The sequence below is a fragment of the Suricata suricatta genome, chromosome 10 (assembly GCF_006229205.1).
Source record: "Suricata suricatta isolate VVHF042 chromosome 10, meerkat_22Aug2017_6uvM2_HiC, whole genome shotgun sequence".
Classification (NCBI taxonomy): domain Eukaryota; kingdom Metazoa; phylum Chordata; class Mammalia; order Carnivora; family Herpestidae; genus Suricata; species Suricata suricatta.
Window position 1 is genome coordinate 77303998 of NC_043709.1, and position 20486 is coordinate 77324483.

At 34.3% G+C, this 20486-nt stretch overlaps 1 protein-coding gene across 1 annotated transcript in view; it reads left to right on the forward strand.

Annotated features, from left to right (window-relative positions):
• ERGIC2 (ERGIC and golgi 2) overlaps positions 1–15670 on the forward strand; it is a 44959-nt gene extending 29289 nt beyond the window's left edge. The window contains exons 9-14 of the mRNA XM_029954412.1: positions 2213–2268; positions 3148–3246; positions 6717–6814; positions 14055–14217; positions 15309–15391; positions 15556–15670. Coding sequence (XP_029810272.1) covers positions 2213–2268; positions 3148–3246; positions 6717–6814; positions 14055–14217; positions 15309–15391; positions 15556–15618 — 562 coding nt within the window. The 3' untranslated portion in view covers positions 15619–15670. The remainder of the gene's footprint in view (positions 1–2212; positions 2269–3147; positions 3247–6716; positions 6815–14054; positions 14218–15308; positions 15392–15555) is intronic.
• Positions 15671–20486: the final 4816 nt, after the last annotated feature.

Here is a 20486-nt window from a genome sequence, read left to right on the forward strand (position 1 = left end):
CTTACTTGTTTACATGTGGCTACTTTCACACTACAATACGAGGACTGAGTAATTGTGACAAAGACTGTATGTGACTCATCACTTTGTGCTGCTACTCCACGTGCCCTACAAATTATAACAAGTTATGACACAGCCTGACAACATTACAGATGCCCTGTGTATTGCTCTCCCATTGCATTTTATTTATTTATTGCATTCTGTCAGAAAAGAAAAAGAAATATGGGTTTCAGATATACTATTACAGCACAGTGGAGTGTGGATTATTTAATCAAATTTGACCTCAGTATAGAATGTTTATTATGTGGTGACGCTATAGCTATGCTCTAAAGATACAGGACACATCAATATTAGCAGATTAAGCACTCATGACAATATCACCAACTCTCAGGAAAAATAAAATTTAAAAGGGAATGTCTAAACATAAGCAGAATTTCTTCATAAAAATAGAAAATGAAACTGAGGACTGCAAACACAGTAAGTTTACACGTGACTCATGGTTAGCCAATGCTAAGGAAGGGAAAGCCACTTACTGGCAGGCTGATGGAATTGTGTGTGTGTGTGTGTGTGTGTGTGTGTGTGTGTGTGTGTGTGTGTGTGCGCGCGCGTGCGCGCGTGCGCACCAACCAAAGAAATGCATCCGGGGAAAATAGACTGGCTTTGGATGGTTAGCTTTTTGGTGAGAAAAGTGCTCTAGCAACTGAAGACCATTGAGAGCAGTAGCCAATAGTCAGTTAAAGAGCCAGGCAGGTGATATGAGTGGGTTTCCTTAGCTCTTGATGAGTGAACGGGAGTTACTAATACTGCTTGTTCAGTTTTTTGAGGAGTCAATGTGAGTTTGAAGTGATTGAAGAATTACTGTCTATGAATAGCCTGTGTGGAAAACCTATAGACAAAAAAATGTTCAATGAAATTGAGAGAACATCAGTGTGTTGCTGGTAGTAAATATGTGTGAAGCAGAAAAAGGCTTACATGGGTAAATTTTCAAAGCCTGTGGAAATGTAAGGTGTTTAAAGCCTACCGTTATCCACTGTATCATCAGACTACTTCACAGAAAATATTTGAATCTAGCATGTATTATTGAACTGATAGTGTCGATGGTGAACTTCATTTGCTCTCATGAACATAAGCCTTGTCGTTTTCATGAACTTGTCAGAAAAAAAGTGAATATTACAACTTGTGCTACTACATAATAGCTTGACAGGAGTCAGTGGTAAAGATTTTTGTGATTTTGGAGCCCAGGACCAAGATTGAAATTTTTCTGAATAAGAAAAATGTTGTCAACCATTATTATTGAACGCTGAATAGCTTTGAAAGTGAAGTTTTGTGCAGCCTGGATAATGTTTCCCAGTGAGGTTAGCCTAAAATTATAAGCAGAAGCATTGTTTACATATGGAACTCATATTGTGGTAAAGTTATTTCAATGGTAAGTGATGTCCAATGATTTTAAGTGGTTTTCCTTGCTTCCCGTGCTTTGACAGCCTGCACTGTCAAAAGTTAAAACAAGAAATGAGATCTCCATTCTTGTATATATTTTCCAACCTCAAACTATAGTTCCTGAAGCGTTATCAGATCTTGATGCAGGTGCAAAGGAAATTTACATGTTTCAAAATCCATTTAGCTGTGTACTTAAGGAAATTCCAACTTAAATTGCAAGTGAACTACCAAAAAAAATACTTAGTTATAACTATTATATTTTAAATGTTGGGGTACCTGGCTGGCTCAGTTGGCTAAGTGTCGAATTCTTGATTTTGGCTCAGGTCATGATCCCAGGGTTGTGGGATTAATTGCTATGTGTGGCTCCATGCAGGGTGTGGAGTCTGCTTAAGATTCTCATTCTCTCTCCCTCCCTCTCCCCGCCCTTCATCCCTTACCCCTTCCCTCCCCATTCACGCATGCTTGCTTATTTTCTCTCAAAAAAAGAGAAAAAGGTTCATGAAAAACTTTCTTTCTTCTTGTGTAACTAACTACATATATTTTCAGTGTTGCATATTGGCCCACAAAGCCTAAAATACTTACTGTCTGGCACTTCACAGAAACAGTTTGCCAGTCCCCAGTTTATTGCATGGCTGAGACAAGTAGACTTAGCTGCTTAAAACATAGGACAAACATGTTTTTATTATATATTAAGAAGATTATATAGCTTAGGAAAGATCTCCTTTCTGATTTTAATTCGTTTAAATATTATGACTTTAATCTTTTTTCTTCCTTTCAGGGCAATTCCACATCCCCGAGGTCATGCACACTTGGCAGCACTTGTCAACCATGACTGTAAGCAGTTTCCAAAATTTTTTCCATGAAGATGTCATTTAAAAAGTGTCATGTGTGGGTTTGTTTTATTTTGAATGCAGATGCAAGGAGTATTTTAAAAGTGGGCTGTTGTCAAAACAGATATCCAAAGTAGAAAATAAATGATTAGATTTATTGACTCTAATTCATTTTCTCTTGTCTTTAAATTACCTGTGTTTCTATTTATTTATAGCTCAGAAGTTGCTTGGGTTAAGGAGCAGAGCCTTAGTGTGCTTTATATCACTTGGAACACATTTCTGCTAATTTTTATGGATAATGAAGGGAATATATTTGAAGTTTATTTCAATATATAAATGTACACCTGGACACATGCATACATATAAAGTATTCAAGTTTTGTGTAATGATTGTCATAAAATGTAGTATTTAAAGTCTGTTTTAGAGGACAAAACCAAGTAATAAATTTCCTAAAAAGTCCATTTGTCACATTTAGCAATGGTGTGCATTAAAAATATATCTGATCAGTTTCATTATTTGGCTACATGGACATCATTCCATTTGTTATAACAATATAGTCCTATTACTATATAAAGATTTGGACCAGGAAAGACTCATTATTATTATCTATCGTTATCAAGATTAGATGTAATATTTCATAAAAGTTAATTTGTATATAATTATGAAATTTAAGATACAGCATTTTTATCAGAATTTGCTTACCATTATACATTTAGTTCTACATATTTAGATGCATTTTCTCAAAATAATGTGGTTTAAATACTATATTAATATATCTGCAGATTGAGATATTTTTATTTGAGATTAGATAGGAAGGTAAACCAATCTGTAATATATAGCTTTGAATAATTTAATTTCTATACTTTTGTTTTATTCCTTTTAGCTTACAACTTTTCTCACAGAATAGATCATTTGTCTTTTGGAGAGCTTGTTCCAGGAATTATTAATCCTTTGGATGGAACTGAAAAAATTGCTGTAGACCGTAAGTATTTAATAATTACTATTGGAATTTGCATGTAGGAATTGTTTTTATAACTTTAACATTAGCATATTTTATATCTTTAATATATAACATAATTCTCTTTAGCCTTTTGTAAAAATAGACAAGGATTGATAATTTTATGTGGTAAGGGATGTAAGAATTTGTCCTACTAGTGGGTAAAATTTAAATGTTAAAAAATGAACCATAAGAACAAAATAAGAAATTAGAGTAACAAGTAAGCAGGAAAAAGAGTTGAATTTACAAGCTCTCTAAATATATGAAAGGTTAATGTGCTAATAGTGCATAACTCCTAATAGAGCACTAAAGAAGGAATAAGAACTAAAGAAAGTTTCAACATTATAAGAAGAAATGTTTTCTTTGTATAGGTTCAGAGTTCTAAAATGCATTATGTATCATTTTAGAAACCTCTTTGGGGAATTTTACAAATAACAGAAACCTGGAGTTTTTCTAGAATAGTTTGGTTATCAACACAGTCAGAAGTAGTACATTATAGCATAGATCTCTTTTATTACCTTTTTAATCTTCCATTCCATTTAAAATTTCGCTTATCCAAATATGGATGGATTATTTTCTTAATTTTATAACAAGTAATCTATCTTGTGTTTCTTGGAGGTTTTGTTTGCTTTTCCTCTACTGAAACAATCCTACTGTGTGACATGCTCCACTTTTAGGACCTTTTAAGGATGTATAAAGCTTCCTGTGCTACTAGGAATTCTAGCCTTTGCAAAACCTTGATTAAGGATTTCATTTTTTATTAATTCAAATAGATTTATTAATATTATTGTCAGTGTAGCATTGTGTTATAGTCAGATACATCATATATGTTTTACTTAGAATCCTGACTTACATTCCTGAGTATTTTATGTTTGTATAGAGATGCTTCACTTAAGGAAACTTGAGTGTGCTAAATTTGGAAATGTGTGAGTAGAAATGTTCTGAGAATTACAAGCATTATCAATGTATAATCTCATCTTTATGTGTATGTTTATTTACAGAAATACACTAAATGTTATGAGATGATCATTTGAAAACATTGGTTAATACTTGGTTTCAGAATGCTAACATGAATTTGAATTTTTGTACAGAATCAGTTCTAAAGAAGTTAATTTTTAAAAGGCTCTTTTTGAGTTTACTTGTTCCTAAATTCACAAAGACTAAGAGATTTTTAGAGTTATGTTATAAAATGCCACCAGATGAGTATCAGTAGGTTACTGAAAGCTTTAAAGCAGGTGTATGCTTCTTACTAATATATGTTTTATTGGCTTCATTTTTCAAAAAGAAAATCAGCATTACAAGTGTGTTGTGTCAGGTAACCACTCCCTGGATGTGCCCCAGAAGTTTTGAGGGGATCACTTAGTGCTTACATCATGAATGCTGTACCAATTTGGACAGACCCACAGCCTTTGGAACAATTTGTGGCTTGCAACAAAATTTCATTCAACAGTATCGGCTGCTCCACCCCATCCCCACCCCCAAACCTAGCCATTAAATTATCTAACCAATTTATAGCCTTTCCTTGAATTAACATTGGCAAATAGGTCTGTAGTAGTTCTCTGGTCACAACTTACATGCTTTCTCGTTTTTCATGTCATATTTCGTTGACCCTTTTGGTTATTATTCGTTGTGCTTCACTCCTCACAGGTTGTAGGACTCTCCTTGTCCTTCATTCTTCCCCCAAGTAATTATCCCACCAATGTCTATAGCATAGGTTATTGTCTCACTGCTCTCAATTTCATCTTTTTTCATTAACATGTAATTCTTAAATACCTTTTTCTCTTAGCACTTCCAGCTCATTACCTCTGTTTACAACAAAGTTTGTTATTTATAGAGTTTATTTGTAAAACATCTCAAAACTAAGCACAGATGAAGCAATTCCTCTTACATCAAGGGATGAAACTGAAGCTCACACACAGCTAATAAGCCATGTATGGGTGGTGGACAGAGTTGACACTCTTCTTTCCTAATCTTCTCTGTAATAATGTTTAGTATATTATGTTGAGATTTATAATAGAGGAACTAGTCAAACACTGTTCATGGTTTTGAAAGTTATAGTGGTACAAGCAAAGTTGAAACAGGTTTTACTTTATTTTGTCAGAAACCTGTTAATATTTGTGTTTGAAAACACCATTACTCTTAACCTCTCCCTCCTATCTACAGTTTACACTTCCCTCCCCTATTCTGAATTACACTGAGATAAGAGACAGAAATTGGATTGATGGAAATAAAAATTCATTAACATTGAGCAAAAGAAGATAGACACAAAAGTACTATGTATACTTTCTTTCATATGAAATTCTAGAATAGACAAAACTAATCTGTGATGACAAAAGGTAGATTAGTGGTTGGCCTAGGGTCAGAAATACAGGGTATTGACTGCAAAGGGTCAATGGAGGAACTTTTTGAATGGTAAGTGGTGGACAGAGACATTTGTTAAAATTTATCAGACCATATATTTGAAATTGATGTATTTTATTCCTGTAGTTTCCATAGGCAGTTATTTTCATGTGATGTGAAGTGCATCTGTTTTCATGTCAGATGTAATGAGGCCCTAGTACTTATCTAATTGAAACTCTAGATAGATATATCTAATTTTAAATTTTCTAGAATATAGACTCAGAAAATTAGCCTGTTTTGTATTATGTGAACTGTTAACCTGTTTAAGGTTAATTAATAATTGGTAATACACTGCTATTGATGATGTGTATTAAATTTAGAAATGCCTAAAGACTATATAAATATGATCCTTTTGATTATGCAATAACCTTAGACCACCATGAAGTAGGTTCTTATCTTCCTCCTTTGGTATCCATTCCTTGTATGTATCCAAAGACTGGTTAATTTGGTTTATTTATATATCTTAAGATATTAGTAAAAACTGAAAATATGTCTTGTGTGATTATACTATTATAACTTTATTCTCATTAGTTTCTGTACTATAAAGAAATGTTACTTCTTTTTTTCATATTTGATAAAAGGATAATGATGTTGTAACAGATATCTAATGAGTAGTTCATTTTTAACTTTTTTTTTTTTTTAAGGGAGAGAGAGAGAGTTGGGGAGGGGCAGAGGTTGAGGGAGAGAGACCCTTAAGTAGGCTCCATGCCCAACACAGAGCCTCACTTGGGGCTTGATCTCAATATTGTGAGATCATGACCTGAGCCCGAAAGTAGTAAGAGGCAGACCCCTAACTAACCGAGCCACCCAGGCACCCGATTTTTTTAAACAACTAATAAATGTGTATATGTGACTGTTGTATTCTTATTGAGAACTTGTTTACCAAATATGAGTATATAACTCTCATTGATTGTTTAAATTTTTTTTTTTGTTAAAACACTGTCATAAGTAGCATTAAGTTTCAAGTTAAGTGTATATAATAGAAGAAGGATGTATTTGGCAGTAGTATTGTTGCTGTTGGATTGATGGGAAAAAACATTTTGTTTTTATTCTAGACAACCAGATGTTCCAATATTTTATTACAGTTGTGCCAACAAAACTACATACATATAAAATTTCAGCAGACACCCATCAGTTTTCTGTGACAGAAAGGGTAAGTTGAATCTAACTGATGAAATGATTTTTTTTTTTTTTTTTTGTATTTTATAGTCCTTTACAAAATAAGGTTAGAGTTGGTGCCCTCCTCCATTTAAAATTTTTGGAAGTTTTGAAATGAACTAACATTTTATTTTAAGCCAATAAAATAAAATATTAGAAATGGATATTAGTATGCTATAGAGCAAGAAAAGAAGTAGATTTAAAATATCTGGAATGTCTTCTCTTTAACTAAAACAAAATATTAAACTATGGTGGTATTAATGATTTTATCTTTTTTAAAAAACATTTTATTTATTTTTGAGAGAGAGAGATATAGACTATAAAGGAGGGAAGGGCAGAGAGAGAGGGAGACACAGAATCTGAAGCAGGCTCCAGGCTCAGTGCTGTTAGCACAGAGCCCGATGCAGGGCTCAAACCCATGAATAGTGAGATCATGACCTGAGCCAAAGTCGGACACTTAACCGACTGAGCCACTTAGGTGCCCCTGATTTTATCCTTAATACCTTAATTTTGTGATTTTTTTTCTTGTATTGGTATAATTAGTTCTTACCTGCCAGCAGATTATCTGATTTTGTGTTATTTATTTTTTAATTAATGTACTTACCCTGGAGCATGCATGGCTCCTCTGGCTCAGATAGTAGACTAGGAGGGTTTGCTTAGTGCTTTTTATTCATCTAATTAAAAGGATAAACATTCTGCAATCTCAGGGAAAGTGTGCTTATAAATATGTGTTATGAGGAATGGAGTTTTGGCATTAGTTTAACAGACTTCATATTTATTCTGGGCTCATGTTTTCTAATTTTTGTGTTAAAGAATGGTCAATAATCAGGGTACCTAGGTGGCTCAGTCAAGCCTTCAACTCTTGATTTTAGCTCAGGTCATAATCTCAGGGTTCATGGGTTTGAGCTCTGTATGGACCTCTGCACTGAGAAGGATTCTCTCTCTCTCTCTCTCTCTCTCTCTCTCTCACACACACACACACACACACACACACACACAAAATAAATAAGTAAACTTAAAAAAAGTTTTTTTAAAGAATGCTGAATATTTAAATATTATTATCCAGATTATTTCTAAGGCAAAATATAAGTGCTTTTAAAAATTTTACTTTCCTCCATGTAGAACTTTTTCATATTCTTATAGCTTATAATGACTATGTTATGTAATTGTAGAATTTCCCTTATTCTTAGGAGATTAAATACTGAGATTTTTAGGGGTGAGGTGTCATGTTTGACTCTCAAATGATTCAGGGTGAAGAATGAAGAGAGTGTGTGCGTGTGTGTACACAGAAACTAGGTAAGATATATATACGATATATATTGTGTTTTTAAGCATTTTAAGTTTTATTTATTTTGAGTGTGGACATGTGTGTATGTGTGTGAGCGTGTGCGTGCTAGTGAGGAAGGGACCGAGAAAGAGGGAAAAAGAATCCAGAGTAGGCTCTGTGCTAACAGTCAACATGGGGCTCGATCCCACAAACTGTGAGATCATGACCAAAACCAAGAGATGTACGCTTAACTGACTGAGCCACCCAGGTGCCCCATCAGTATTTTTAGGGGTTGAATGATAACATTTTTCACTAAGATTGGCAACACCCGAACATTAGGAAGTCTGTATAGCAGCAAGGATTTGGGGAAAATAGGCACATAGACATTGGTATGGGAATGCAAAACTGCAAGTCCCTGTGGAAGAGAGTTTGGCAATATCTGCAAAATGGTATATGCATTTATCTTTTGATCCAGCAATCTCACTTCTAGAAATTGAATCCAAGGTTATAGTGAAAAAATACAAAAGTGATGTGTATGAGGCTATTCATTGTATTGTTATTTATAATAGTAGAAGATTATAAACAACACACATTGTACATCCTCACAATGGAGGAACATGCAACTTAAAAAACACAACAACAGAGGACTCCCATAAGATTCAACAAAAACCAACCATCAACAAGGCATATCATAGTCAAATTCACAAAATACTCAGGCAAGGAAAGAATCATGAAAGCAGCAAGGGAATAAAAGTCCTTAACCTACAAAGGAAGACAGATCAGGTTTGCAGCAGACCTGTCCACAGAAACCTAGGAGGTCAGAAAGCAGTGGCAGGATATATTCAATGTGCTGAATCAGAAAAATATGCAGCCAAGAATTCTTTATCCAGGTAGGCTGTCAATTCAAAATAGGAGAGATTAAAAGTTCCCCCAACAAACAAAACTAAAAGGAGTCCATGACCACAAAACCAGCCCTGTGAGAAATTTTAAGGGGGTCTCTCTGAGGGGAGAAAAGACAAAAACAAAACAAAACAAAAGCAACAAAGACTAAAAAGGATCAGAGAACACCACCAGAAATTCCAACCCTACAAGAAACATAATGGCAATAAATTCATATCTTTCAGTACTCACTCTAAATGTCAATTAACTAAATAATCCAATCAAAAGACATTGGGTAACAGAATGGATAAGAAAATAAGCTTCATTTATATGCTGTTTACAAGAGACCTAAAGACACCTTCAGATTGAAAGTAAGGGGATGGAGAACCGTGTATCATACTAATGGTTGACAAAAGAAAGTCGGAGTTTCCATACTTATATCAGACAATCTAGGCTTTAAAATGAAGACTGTAACAGATGAAGAAGGCATTATGTCATAATTAAGGGGTCTATCCACCAAGAAGACCTAACAGTTGTAAACTCTTATGCTCCAAATGTGATAGCACCCAAATATATAAATCAATCACAAACATAAACTCATTGATAATAATACCATAATAGTAGGGGACTTCAACACCCCACTTAGAGCAGTGGACATATTCTCTAAATGTAAAATCAACAAGGAAACAATGGCTTTGAATGACACACTGGACCAGATGGACTTAACGTATATTCAGAACATTTCATCCTAAAGCAGCAGAAGATACATTCTTCTCCAGTTCACATTGAACATTCTCCAGAATAGATCACATACTGAGACACAAATCAGCCCTCAACAAGTACAAAAAGACTGGGATTATACCGTGCATATTTTCAGACTACAATGCTATGAAACTTGAAATCAACCACAAGAAAAAAATTAGATGATAAATCCTTGGAGACTAAAGGACATCCTACTATAAAGAATGACTGGGCTAACCAAGAAGTTAAAGAGGAAATTAGAAAGTAGATGGAAGCCAATGAAAATGAAAACACCACAGCCCCAAACCTCTGGGATGCAGCAAAGGAGGTCATAAGATATACGATATATATCAGATATATTATATATGTATATAGCAATCCAGGCCTTCCTAAAGAAGGAAGAAAGGTCTCAGATACAAACCTAACCTTACACCTCAAAGAGCTAGAAAAAGACCAGCAAATAAACCCCAAACCAGCAGAAGGCAGGAAATAATAAAGATTAGAGCAGAAATCAATGCTATTGAAACCAAAAAACAGTAGAGCAGATCAATGAAACCAGAAGCTGGTTTTTTGAGAGAATTAACAAAATTGATAAACCACTAGCCAGTTTGGTCAAAAAGAAAAAGGAATGGACCCTGTGGGACCCAAATAAATAAAGTTAAGAATGAAAGAGGAGAGATCACAACCAACACAGTAGAAATTCAAACAATAATAGAATATTGTAATTATATGCCATTAAATGGGCCATCTGGAAGAAATGGATACATTCCTAGAAACATATAAACTACCAAAACTAAAAAAAAAAAACAAAAAAAACCCCTACCAAAACTGAAATAGGAAGCAACAGACAATGTGACCAGACCCATAACCAATAAAGAAATTAAATTAGTAATAAAAAAATCTCCCCAAAACCAAGAGTCAGGGCCAGAAGGCTTTCCAGGGGAATTCTACCAAACATTTAAGGAAGCGTTAACACTTATTCTCTTGAAGCTGTTCCAAAAAATAGAAATGGAAGAAAAACTTGCATAATCTTTCTATGAAGACAGCATTACCTTGATTCCAAAACCAGACAAAGACTCCACTAAAAATGAGAACTATAGACCAATTTCCCTGATGAATATGGATGCAAAAATCCTCAATAAGATATTAGCCAACCAGATCCAACAATACTTTAAAAAAATTATTCATCGTGATCAAGTGGGATTTATACTTGGGATCCAGACTGGTTCAATATGCACAAAATAATCATTGTGATTCATCACATCAATAAAAGAAAGAACATGAACCACATGATCCTTTCAACAAATGCAGAGAAAGCATTTGACAAAATACAGCATCCTTTCTTAATCAAAACGCAAAGGGTTCCATCAAAAAACTGCTAGAACGGATCCAGGAATTTAGCAAAGTGGCAGTATATAAAATCAGTGAACAAAAATTGGTTGCATTCCTATACACCAATAATGAAGCAACAGAAAGAAATTGAAGAAGACACCAAAAAAATGGAAAAATATCCCATGCTTCTGGATAGGAAGAACAAAGATTGTTAAAGTGTCAATACTACCCAAAGCAATCTACATATTCAATGCAATCCCTATCAAAATAACACCAGCATTCTTCACAGAGCTAGAACAAACAGTCCTAAAATTTGTATGGAACCAGAAAAGACCTCAGATAGCCAAAGCAATCTTGAAAAAGAAAACCAAAGCTGGAGACATCACAATCCCAGACGTCAAGCTGTATTACAAAGCTGTAATCATCCAGACAGTATGGTACTGGCACAAGAACAGATGCTCAGATCAGGGGAACAGAATAGAGAACCTCAAAATAGACCCACAAACATATGGCCAGTTAATCTTTGACAAAACAGGAAAGGATATCCAATGGAATAAAGACAGTTTTCTGTAGCAAGTGGTGCTGGGAAAACTGGACAGTGGCATGCAGAAAAATGACCTGGACCACTTTCTTACACCATACACAAAAACAAACTCAAAATAGATGAAAGACAAGAAGCCATCAACATCCTCGAGAAAAAAGCAGGCAAAATCCTCTTTGACCTTGGCTGCTGCAAGTTCTTACTCAGCACATCTCTGGAGGCAAGGGAAACAAAAGCAAAAGCGAACCATTGGGACCTCATCAAAATAAAAAGCTTCTTCATAGCAAAGGAAAGAGTCAGCAAAACTAAAAGGCAACTGATGGAATGGGATTGGATATTTACAAACAACATATCAGATAAAAGGTGAGTATCCAAAATCTATAAATAACTTCTCAAACTCAACACCCTAAAAACAAATAATCCAATGAAGAAATGGGCAGAGGACACTTCTCCAAAGAAGACATCCAGATGGCCAACCAACACATGAAAAAATGCTCAACATCACTCATCATCAGGGAAATACAAATCAAAACCACAATGAGATACCACCTTACATGCGTGAAAATGCCTAACATTAACAGCTCAGGCAACAACAGATGTTGGCAAGGATGCAGAGAAAGAAGATCTCTTGCACTGCTGGTGAGAATGCAAACTGATGTAGCCACTCTGGAAAACAGTGTGGAGGTTCCTCAAAAAATTAAAAATAGAACTCCCCTATGACCCAGCAATTGCACTACTAGGTATTTATCCAAGGGACACAGACAGGTATGCTGTTTTGAAAGGGCACATGCACCCCAATGTTTATAGCAACATTATCAACAATAGCCAAAGTATGGAATGAGTCCAAATTTCCATCATGGATAAACGGATAAAGAAGATGTGGTATATATTTACAGTGGAGCATTACTCAGCAGTCAAAAAGAATGAAATGTTGCCTTTACAACTATGTGGGTGGAACTAGAGGGTATTATATTAAGTGAAATTAGTCCGATAAAGACAAAGATTGTATGACTTTACTCATACGAGGACTTTTAAGATACAAAACAGATGAACATAAAGGAAGGGAAACAAAAATAATATAAAAACAAGGAGGGGGACAAAAACATAAGGGACTCTTAATTATGGAGAACAAACAGAGGGTTCCTGGAGGGGCAGTGGGAGGGGGGGGATGGGTTTATGTTTAAGGGGCATTAAGGAATCTACTCCTAAAATCATTGTTGCAGTATATGCTAACTAACTTTGATGTAAAATTAAAAAAGAAAAGAAAAAAAGAAAAAGATATCTTTATATTGATAGGAAATTAACTCCAGGATACATTTTTAAACAGCAAAATTAATTTAAAAAGAAAAAATATATAATCTCAGAGCATTTGATCTCTGTGTAGTGTGTTTGTGCTGATAGGGTGACTAAAATAGTTGAGATTCACTTAAAAATTGAGCGGAGGAACTAGAGTTGGTTCCGTGGGGGATGAGGGAACAAGAGGTGGAGGGCTGGACTTCATTAGTCCTGAAACCCAGAGTGAATCATTATTAGTGTTTTGTGACACAAACCCCCTGATCCTTCAAAGAGCTTCTACCTATATAGGTGATGACAATATAATTAGGGTGTGATAGTGACGTATCAGAAATTTAAGATGAAGTCACTTTATTGGAAACTCAATCAGTGGCTTGTAAGGCTCTGCTTTAATGGGAGGGGGTCTGTATTGCCTCACACAAAATTATTTTAACTTCCCTCATTATTTGTATTCCTAAAGCTTTCAGTTTAATTATAGCTTAATGCAAAAGTCAACAAAACACTGGTAGCACAATTGTTTCACGCTATAACAGACATTTATTAGATTAGTTTGCAAGTGTAAACAGGATGGAATGTATTTTCTTGGACAGTGGCACAAGTGGTATGTTTATGATTCTAGTTCTCTTCCTTTCAAGAATAAAACTATCTTTAGAAATTGAACCAGTAATTCAAATATTGATATGTTTCAAATTAGTGCATTCTGTTTTCTTCCTGCATTGTATCTCCTATGGTTTAAATAAAATGAACAACAGAAAAAGTGAAATTACTTGTTTTTAAATCTGATCATTTCAATGACAAGAAACAAATATAATTATTTTGTAAATCCTTAGCAAATAATTATCACAAAAGGTATGTCAAAATATGAACTTAGTTTCTATGGATTTGATCAATGAAGAAGATGCCATTCAGTTGTAAGCTCGTGAACTCAGTACAGATCACTTGTATGTAAAGTGACTTTTTTGAGAAAATGACTCTACTCTTGATTCTTTCAGAAGCTAACGACACAAAGAATACAGAATAATTCAGTTGTCTCTGAAGAGCTCAGTCTATTAGGACAATTCATAAAAAGATTTGGCTATCCTTCCTGTATAGTTGGCTGTAGGACTTCATATTGACTGTGCAAGTAACCCGATGATGTGAATCCCATTTTTCTCTGTCACTTGTCTCTCCCCTTGCTTTCAGGAACGTGTCATTAACCATGCTGCAGGCAGCCATGGAGTCTCTGGGATATTTATGAAATATGATCTCAGTTCTCTTATGGTAACCGTCACTGAGGAGCATATGCCTTTCTGGCAGTTTTTTGTAAGACTCTGTGGTATTGTCGGAGGAATCTTTTCAACAACAGGTTAAAATTCATTCTTTTTTTTGGTCTAATTTCTAGAGTGTTAAACTGAAATTAAGATACTTTTACATAGCAGGAGCAAGAAATATATACCTTCCCATGTTTTGATATTTTAAGAATTTTTTCTTTATGATTGAATTCCACATCTCCAAAATTAATACTGATTAAGCATTAAACATAATGAAGTTCACTACATTCAGTGATTTGGGGAGATTATTTAGTGAGCTAGGAATCCCAGGATTGAATCTGGGTTCTGCCATCTGCTATCACTTGGTGATAGGCTTGTGTATAGGTCACCTACCTTTTCTGAAATTTTCTCATCAATAAAAATGGGAAGAATAATAAGTAACTTACAAGTGTGTTATAGGATTGGATGAGAAAATGCTTAGAAATAGTAGACACTTGAATGTAAATTTTTTTTCATTTAAGGTGTATTTTTAACTGTACAATATGTAAAATCACATCTTATGGTACTTTGAACCAGGCAATATGTACAACCAAAATTTTCGAGCTGTTCTCATGATTTGGCGCTTTTTTCCCCTGAGATATGAAATCCTCTCACAGATAACTGTTAGAATCATAATCATAAAAATTTGAGAGTTAAACACGATACTGAAAGGAAACCATTCCTTCTTTATCTCCAGTCCCCACTGAGTCTTCCATGGATCTATGTAGTTTATATACTTTGAATTATTTTTTTGAGCTATGTTTCTGAAATGAATGAATAGGTTTTCTTATGAAAGACTTTGTCACTACTTCATTTAAATTTGTTTAAATTTGTGGTGCTGGTGTTATTTTTCAAAATGGTATGAGTGTGAGCTGTATAAAGCACCCTTGTAAGACTGCATGGTGAAGGTCATGAATCGTGTGGCCTTGTGATTTTGAAGGGAAATTCATTTGTTTTAAAATTCATCTGCCTTGTTATTTTTAACCATAGAAATGAATAAAGCAAACTTTGTTTCCTTTTTTAATCTATTCCATTATAATTAGTTGAGTTTTTTATTCTTATGTAATAATTTACGGAAATAATTAACTTAGGAAACAATTTCATTACCCCATAATTTAACTGAAAACAAACTTATTTTTTATTACAGGCATGTTACATGGAATTGGGAAATTTATAGTTGAAATAATTTACTGTCGTTTCCGACTTGGATCCTACAAACCCGTCAGTTCTGTAAGTGCTATAGTAGAAATGGTGCTGCCTCTCAGGCACAGCATCATTGTGAAATCTGAACAGTAGCTTTTAGTGCTCTGAAGGAAATTGCCCAAAATAAAGCATTGTGATTAGGGCATAGTGTAAGGATTAAAACTAATGCTTTGGTCTTTTTTTCTCCTTAGGTCCCCTTTGAGGATGGCCACACAGACAACCACTTACCTCTTTTAGAAAATAATACACATTAGCACCTCCTGAATGAAGGAGAAAAACTTTTTGCCTGAGACATAAAACCTTTTTTAATAATAAAATATTGTGCAATATATTCAAAGAAAAGAAAATATGAATGAGAAATGGGAATCACACCTAGGAAAGAAAGAAAGAAAGAAAAACCCAAACTGAAATACTATATATGTTGTGTCTGTTACAAATGTCCTAAAAGAAATTATGCAGCTAATCAGTGAATAAGCCCAACTGGAGTATTGCTTTGAAGATGACCCCTTCTGATATTTTCATAGCAAATGGGCAGTATCGAAATCAGACCTTGCTTCTTGGTGGCAAAGAGCCTGAAGGAAAGAAGTCAAACCACATCTAAAGAAAAAGGCATTGATGAGTGCAAATGTTTGCGTCCTTTTGTTTTTAAAAGATATGTCAGAATAAAATATGTAAAACGTACGGAAACCTAGTCTAGACTTTAAAAAGTTGTGATCAGGTCACACTGTTAATAAAGGAACACAGGGATGGGTCCCTATGTTATAGCCATATCCATGTTAAGCCATAATGACAAGACCATTTATCCAGTAATTTGGTCTGAGGGAAGGTAACTGCTTTTCTTTAAACTCTGGCTGTTGGCTTTTTCTAACTGTTCAAGGCAGGGTTATGGAAGATGAAGGTCAGATATTCCAGGGGCAGGTACCTAGGTGCTATAATCCGTAACGGGGGTATCCTTCACACATTGTAGCGTGGGCACTACTACAGGGAAAAGAAAGCACATTTTTAAAAAATGCTAAATTTTCTAATCTGATCCTTCTATATACTTAGGAAGCAGGCAGTGAGTAATAACAAGGTCCACTACTGATCATGAAAATTATCAGCTTATAAAGTATTAAAAGAAAAAGTAGAATATTTTATACATGTTTGGGTGAGGGGCAACAGGGTAACTTTAAAGTAGAAACATAAAGCTAATATTTAAATAAGGCAAGATAATGTGAGATCTGAGAGATTATCATTGAACAGTGTCCGTTAAGCTGTAAAACTGGATTATGAGTGTTTGCATCATTCAGAGTGTCCTGAATGGGATGGATTTTGTTAATTAGTTTCGTTTCTGTTGTTCTAGCTTTCTTAGTATTTAAGGATTGATTTTAAATTTCCATACTATAAAAGATTAAAAATAATGAGAGGGATCTATCACTCAGGTGCCATTAAACACTGTATTTGGAAATGTGTGCCAACAAGTTTTCCTTTTGTAATATTTAATGATAGTAGAAGAATCACCTAGCAATCCCCATGGTTTAAATCATTTAGAGAAATGGGAAAATAAAATTCCAGGTAAGTAACAAGTCCAGGCAAGTCTAAAAGACTAGATTTAAAGTGGTGGTTTTTAGAAAACAGGATGTCACAAATTACAGTTTGGAAAAATCAAATAGATTTTTTTTTAAGGTAAAAAAATGTTTTCTTGAAAATAGTTGGGACAGATAATGTCAATGGAGAGGAGAAATACTGCTTTGAAGTAAAGCTTATGTTGAATGGCATTCTGCAGAAAATAACAGAAGCATTATTGCTTAAAGTATACAGTTTGTCATTAAGAGCCATTAACTGATTAACATAGGTGACATAACATGCTCTGAAAGATTTCTTATTCCAGAAAATTCCAAATAATGAATGAGGCTTCACTGTTATTTCTTTTTTATTTCAGATACTATTTCCACTAAAGTTAGAGTAGGAACTAATAGAACATTTCTCAAAAGGAATTTTACTTAGAATTTTAGCGATTTGAGACCAAATTTTGGTTCTGTGAATCTGCTTTCCAGAAAGTTCATTCATGTTTCAGAGTTTTCTTTTTTTAAAGGTAAAATAACATTGATTTAAAACTATTTTCTTTCAGTTAGGATTTTAACAGTTTAGTGTCTTTTAAAAAGGATTTTAAAATTATTTTGGTACTTATATATGATTTTTATTTGTTCCCATGTTTTCTAAATACCATATTAAAATTTCAATGTAATTAATCTGTCCTATTAAAGCTGACGTATAAAAGGAATTTCGTTAAAGCAAAATCCTGCTTTGCCATTGATTTACACTTTACTAGTTAAGAAAGGTTTCTACACAAGATTCCTCAGAGAGTCAAATTCGGGTTTTTGGCAATCAAAGTAGTATGATTCTGACAAGGCTTTTGGACGAGGAATGATGAAGTCTGCCTGCATATTAGGATTTGTTAGGAGTTTCTGACCTCACCATGTGTCTCTTTTCCATTGCAGAGAACACTGTACTGACCTACTTGTTCTGGGACTTTGGCTTGTGCCTGGGGAGGGCGTCTACAATAGGGTGCCCAACTTTATTCTTCAGCCCTCCTTTTTCATTTTATTAGGGTATTCATAATATTTATATATTCCAAGCTAAATATTTTAAAAGTTGAGACTTCAACTTATATGAAATAGGTTTTTTAAAAACTGTTTTGTATGCATTGGCCTATAAAAGGAGTGAAATATCTAATTGAATAACTCTCTGCTGCAGTATTTATACAGTACAGACTACCTCTTGGGAAAAGCTTAACTCAACCTTAGAATTACAAAATTACTTCCAATTCTCAATTTAGATGATTAATATCACATTTCTCTCACATTTTATGATAGCACTGCATTTTCATAGTAAGTTTATTAATGCAAGCAAAGTTTGCAATCTTTAATACAAACTCGATGGGAGTTCTTAAAGGAATGATTAAGATTTAATTTTTTTAATGGTAGAAGTAGGGATATATTATGCACCCTGGCTTTTTATGTCCTGGGTTAGTAATTTGAGTGCCAGAAGGTAAATTTATATGCAACTTGTTTCAAAATTTGGACTTTGAATCTTGAACTTGAGTTCAAGATGCCTATTTTTGATTGTTTAAAAATTACTTAAGCCTGAGCCAGAGGGCCTTTAAAATTTCATCAGTCCCTCCCCTTCTGCTTGGAGCTCCATTGCAAACCTTCTGCAAGCCAAAGTAGATAGCGCCGTCCAGATTAGGTCACTACCTATGGTATGATGCCAGGATAACTATCTAAGTATTTCCTTACTGTAGTTCCCCTCCTTTTGAGATAATTTTCTAGTGATGCAATCACCTTGCATTATCTTAAAATTAGGAAACTGCATTATTTTTTTTTTGTTTTCTTGTGGGGTTTTTGTTTTTTGTTTTCTTTTTTGGTTTTAAGAAAAAAACACATGACTCATTGAGTGTCTTAATCCTGAACATTTGGATTCTAAATAAAATGACAAACATAAAAACAGTTGCTTTGTCCTTTTACAATCATGTATCCCCAAATAAGCCTCAGTTTCTCATAATTAAGCTTCTTTTTCCTCATAGGAAAACTATGGCAACCTTTAAATATCAGTCTGTTAGATTTGCTTTTGCTCCAGATGGAGCTAAATTACTGTATAAGACTGAATTTATTTTGTATTTTCATATTAAAAAGTGAATGAGTGATGCAAATTGAGCAGTTGACTCAAGTCTATAAAACTGTCAACAGAATTGAATCTATGATTATAATCGGTGACACGTTTAGTTTTGTCTTAGCAACTCCAAATTGTATTGGATGTTTATCAAAGAAGTTAGATTAAAAACTCTTCCAAACATCAAAGCTCACTTATGCTATTTTGTGTAATAATTTTAAGGTAAAACTGAGTAGGTGTGGGGAAAGTATACCTTGATGAAAGCAACGTTCTGAAGCAGATCTTCAGCGACAACTGATCTAACTAAAAAAGTTCATTTCTGTTTTTAAGCAGTTATGCAAATCAACTTAATGATTTCTTATGCTAGATATACTAGACTTATCTTTAGTTTCTTTAAGGTAAAATTGATACAGTTGATCAGCCTCACGTTTCCCCACCTAGTCACAGTTCCAGATTAGGATCAGTATTTCAGATTAAGGCCACATCTAATTTTTTTGTGTATCAGAAGAACTGTTTCTAGCTGTTAATATTCCATTTCAATTAAGCGTCCTTTGCCATAACTGTCTCTCCACTTCACTGCTGCCTCTCAAGCCAGTTACATTGTAAACCCAGCAATTGCTAGTTTTATTTTTGGTAAATTCTCCTCCCACTCTTGCAGATCAGAGTGTTGACGCTTCAGTTCTTCTCAGTTTGATAGACGCAGGCGGGCGAAGATTACAGAGCTCCCTACTTCTTTGCCATCTTGCCTCTCCCCTTATTTTTGGTAAATTAAAAAACTACATTCTTACAAAGTAAGCAGTGAGCATTCTTCCTTACCTCTATGTGAGCATATGGAATAACCATTACTTTTTACTACAGATAGTTGTTCATGTTTCCAGATCATAATGATTAGATTTACACTCCTAGGAAAAGAGCCGTGTAGAAATTTACATGTGATTCCTTTGAATTTTGAAAATTACTTATGTTTTTGGAAACTGTAGGCTGACCTGCTTTGCTATGTTCAAGCACACTGGGGATTAGTCCCTTCTCAGATCAGTCTGTGTACTCTGAGATTCTAAATCAGCTATTCGAATGAGATGTTAACTGGAGATGATGGCATTGAGTTAGTATAAAATTATAAGAAATGTTTTTCTAAGATGTATGCCCATCTGCCTCAAACTTTTTCTAGGATTAATTGCTTTAGGTGAGGGTTGTTTTAAACTCTGAAATATTCATTACTGTATCATCAGGTATGTTGTGGTCCAGAATATAGGAATTACCAAAACTTGATTTGAAATGTAGATAGCTTCTCTTTGTACTTACCATCTGTCCTTTTCTCCCCAAAAGTAGAAGGCTCTTTCTCATTGCATTCAAATAATTGTCAGTTGGTCTTGATATGAAATAATTAGAGATTTTCTTTCATACAGATACCTATTTTTACTGCTTAATCATCACAACTTTATTCACGTCATAATGCTAGATAAAACATGCT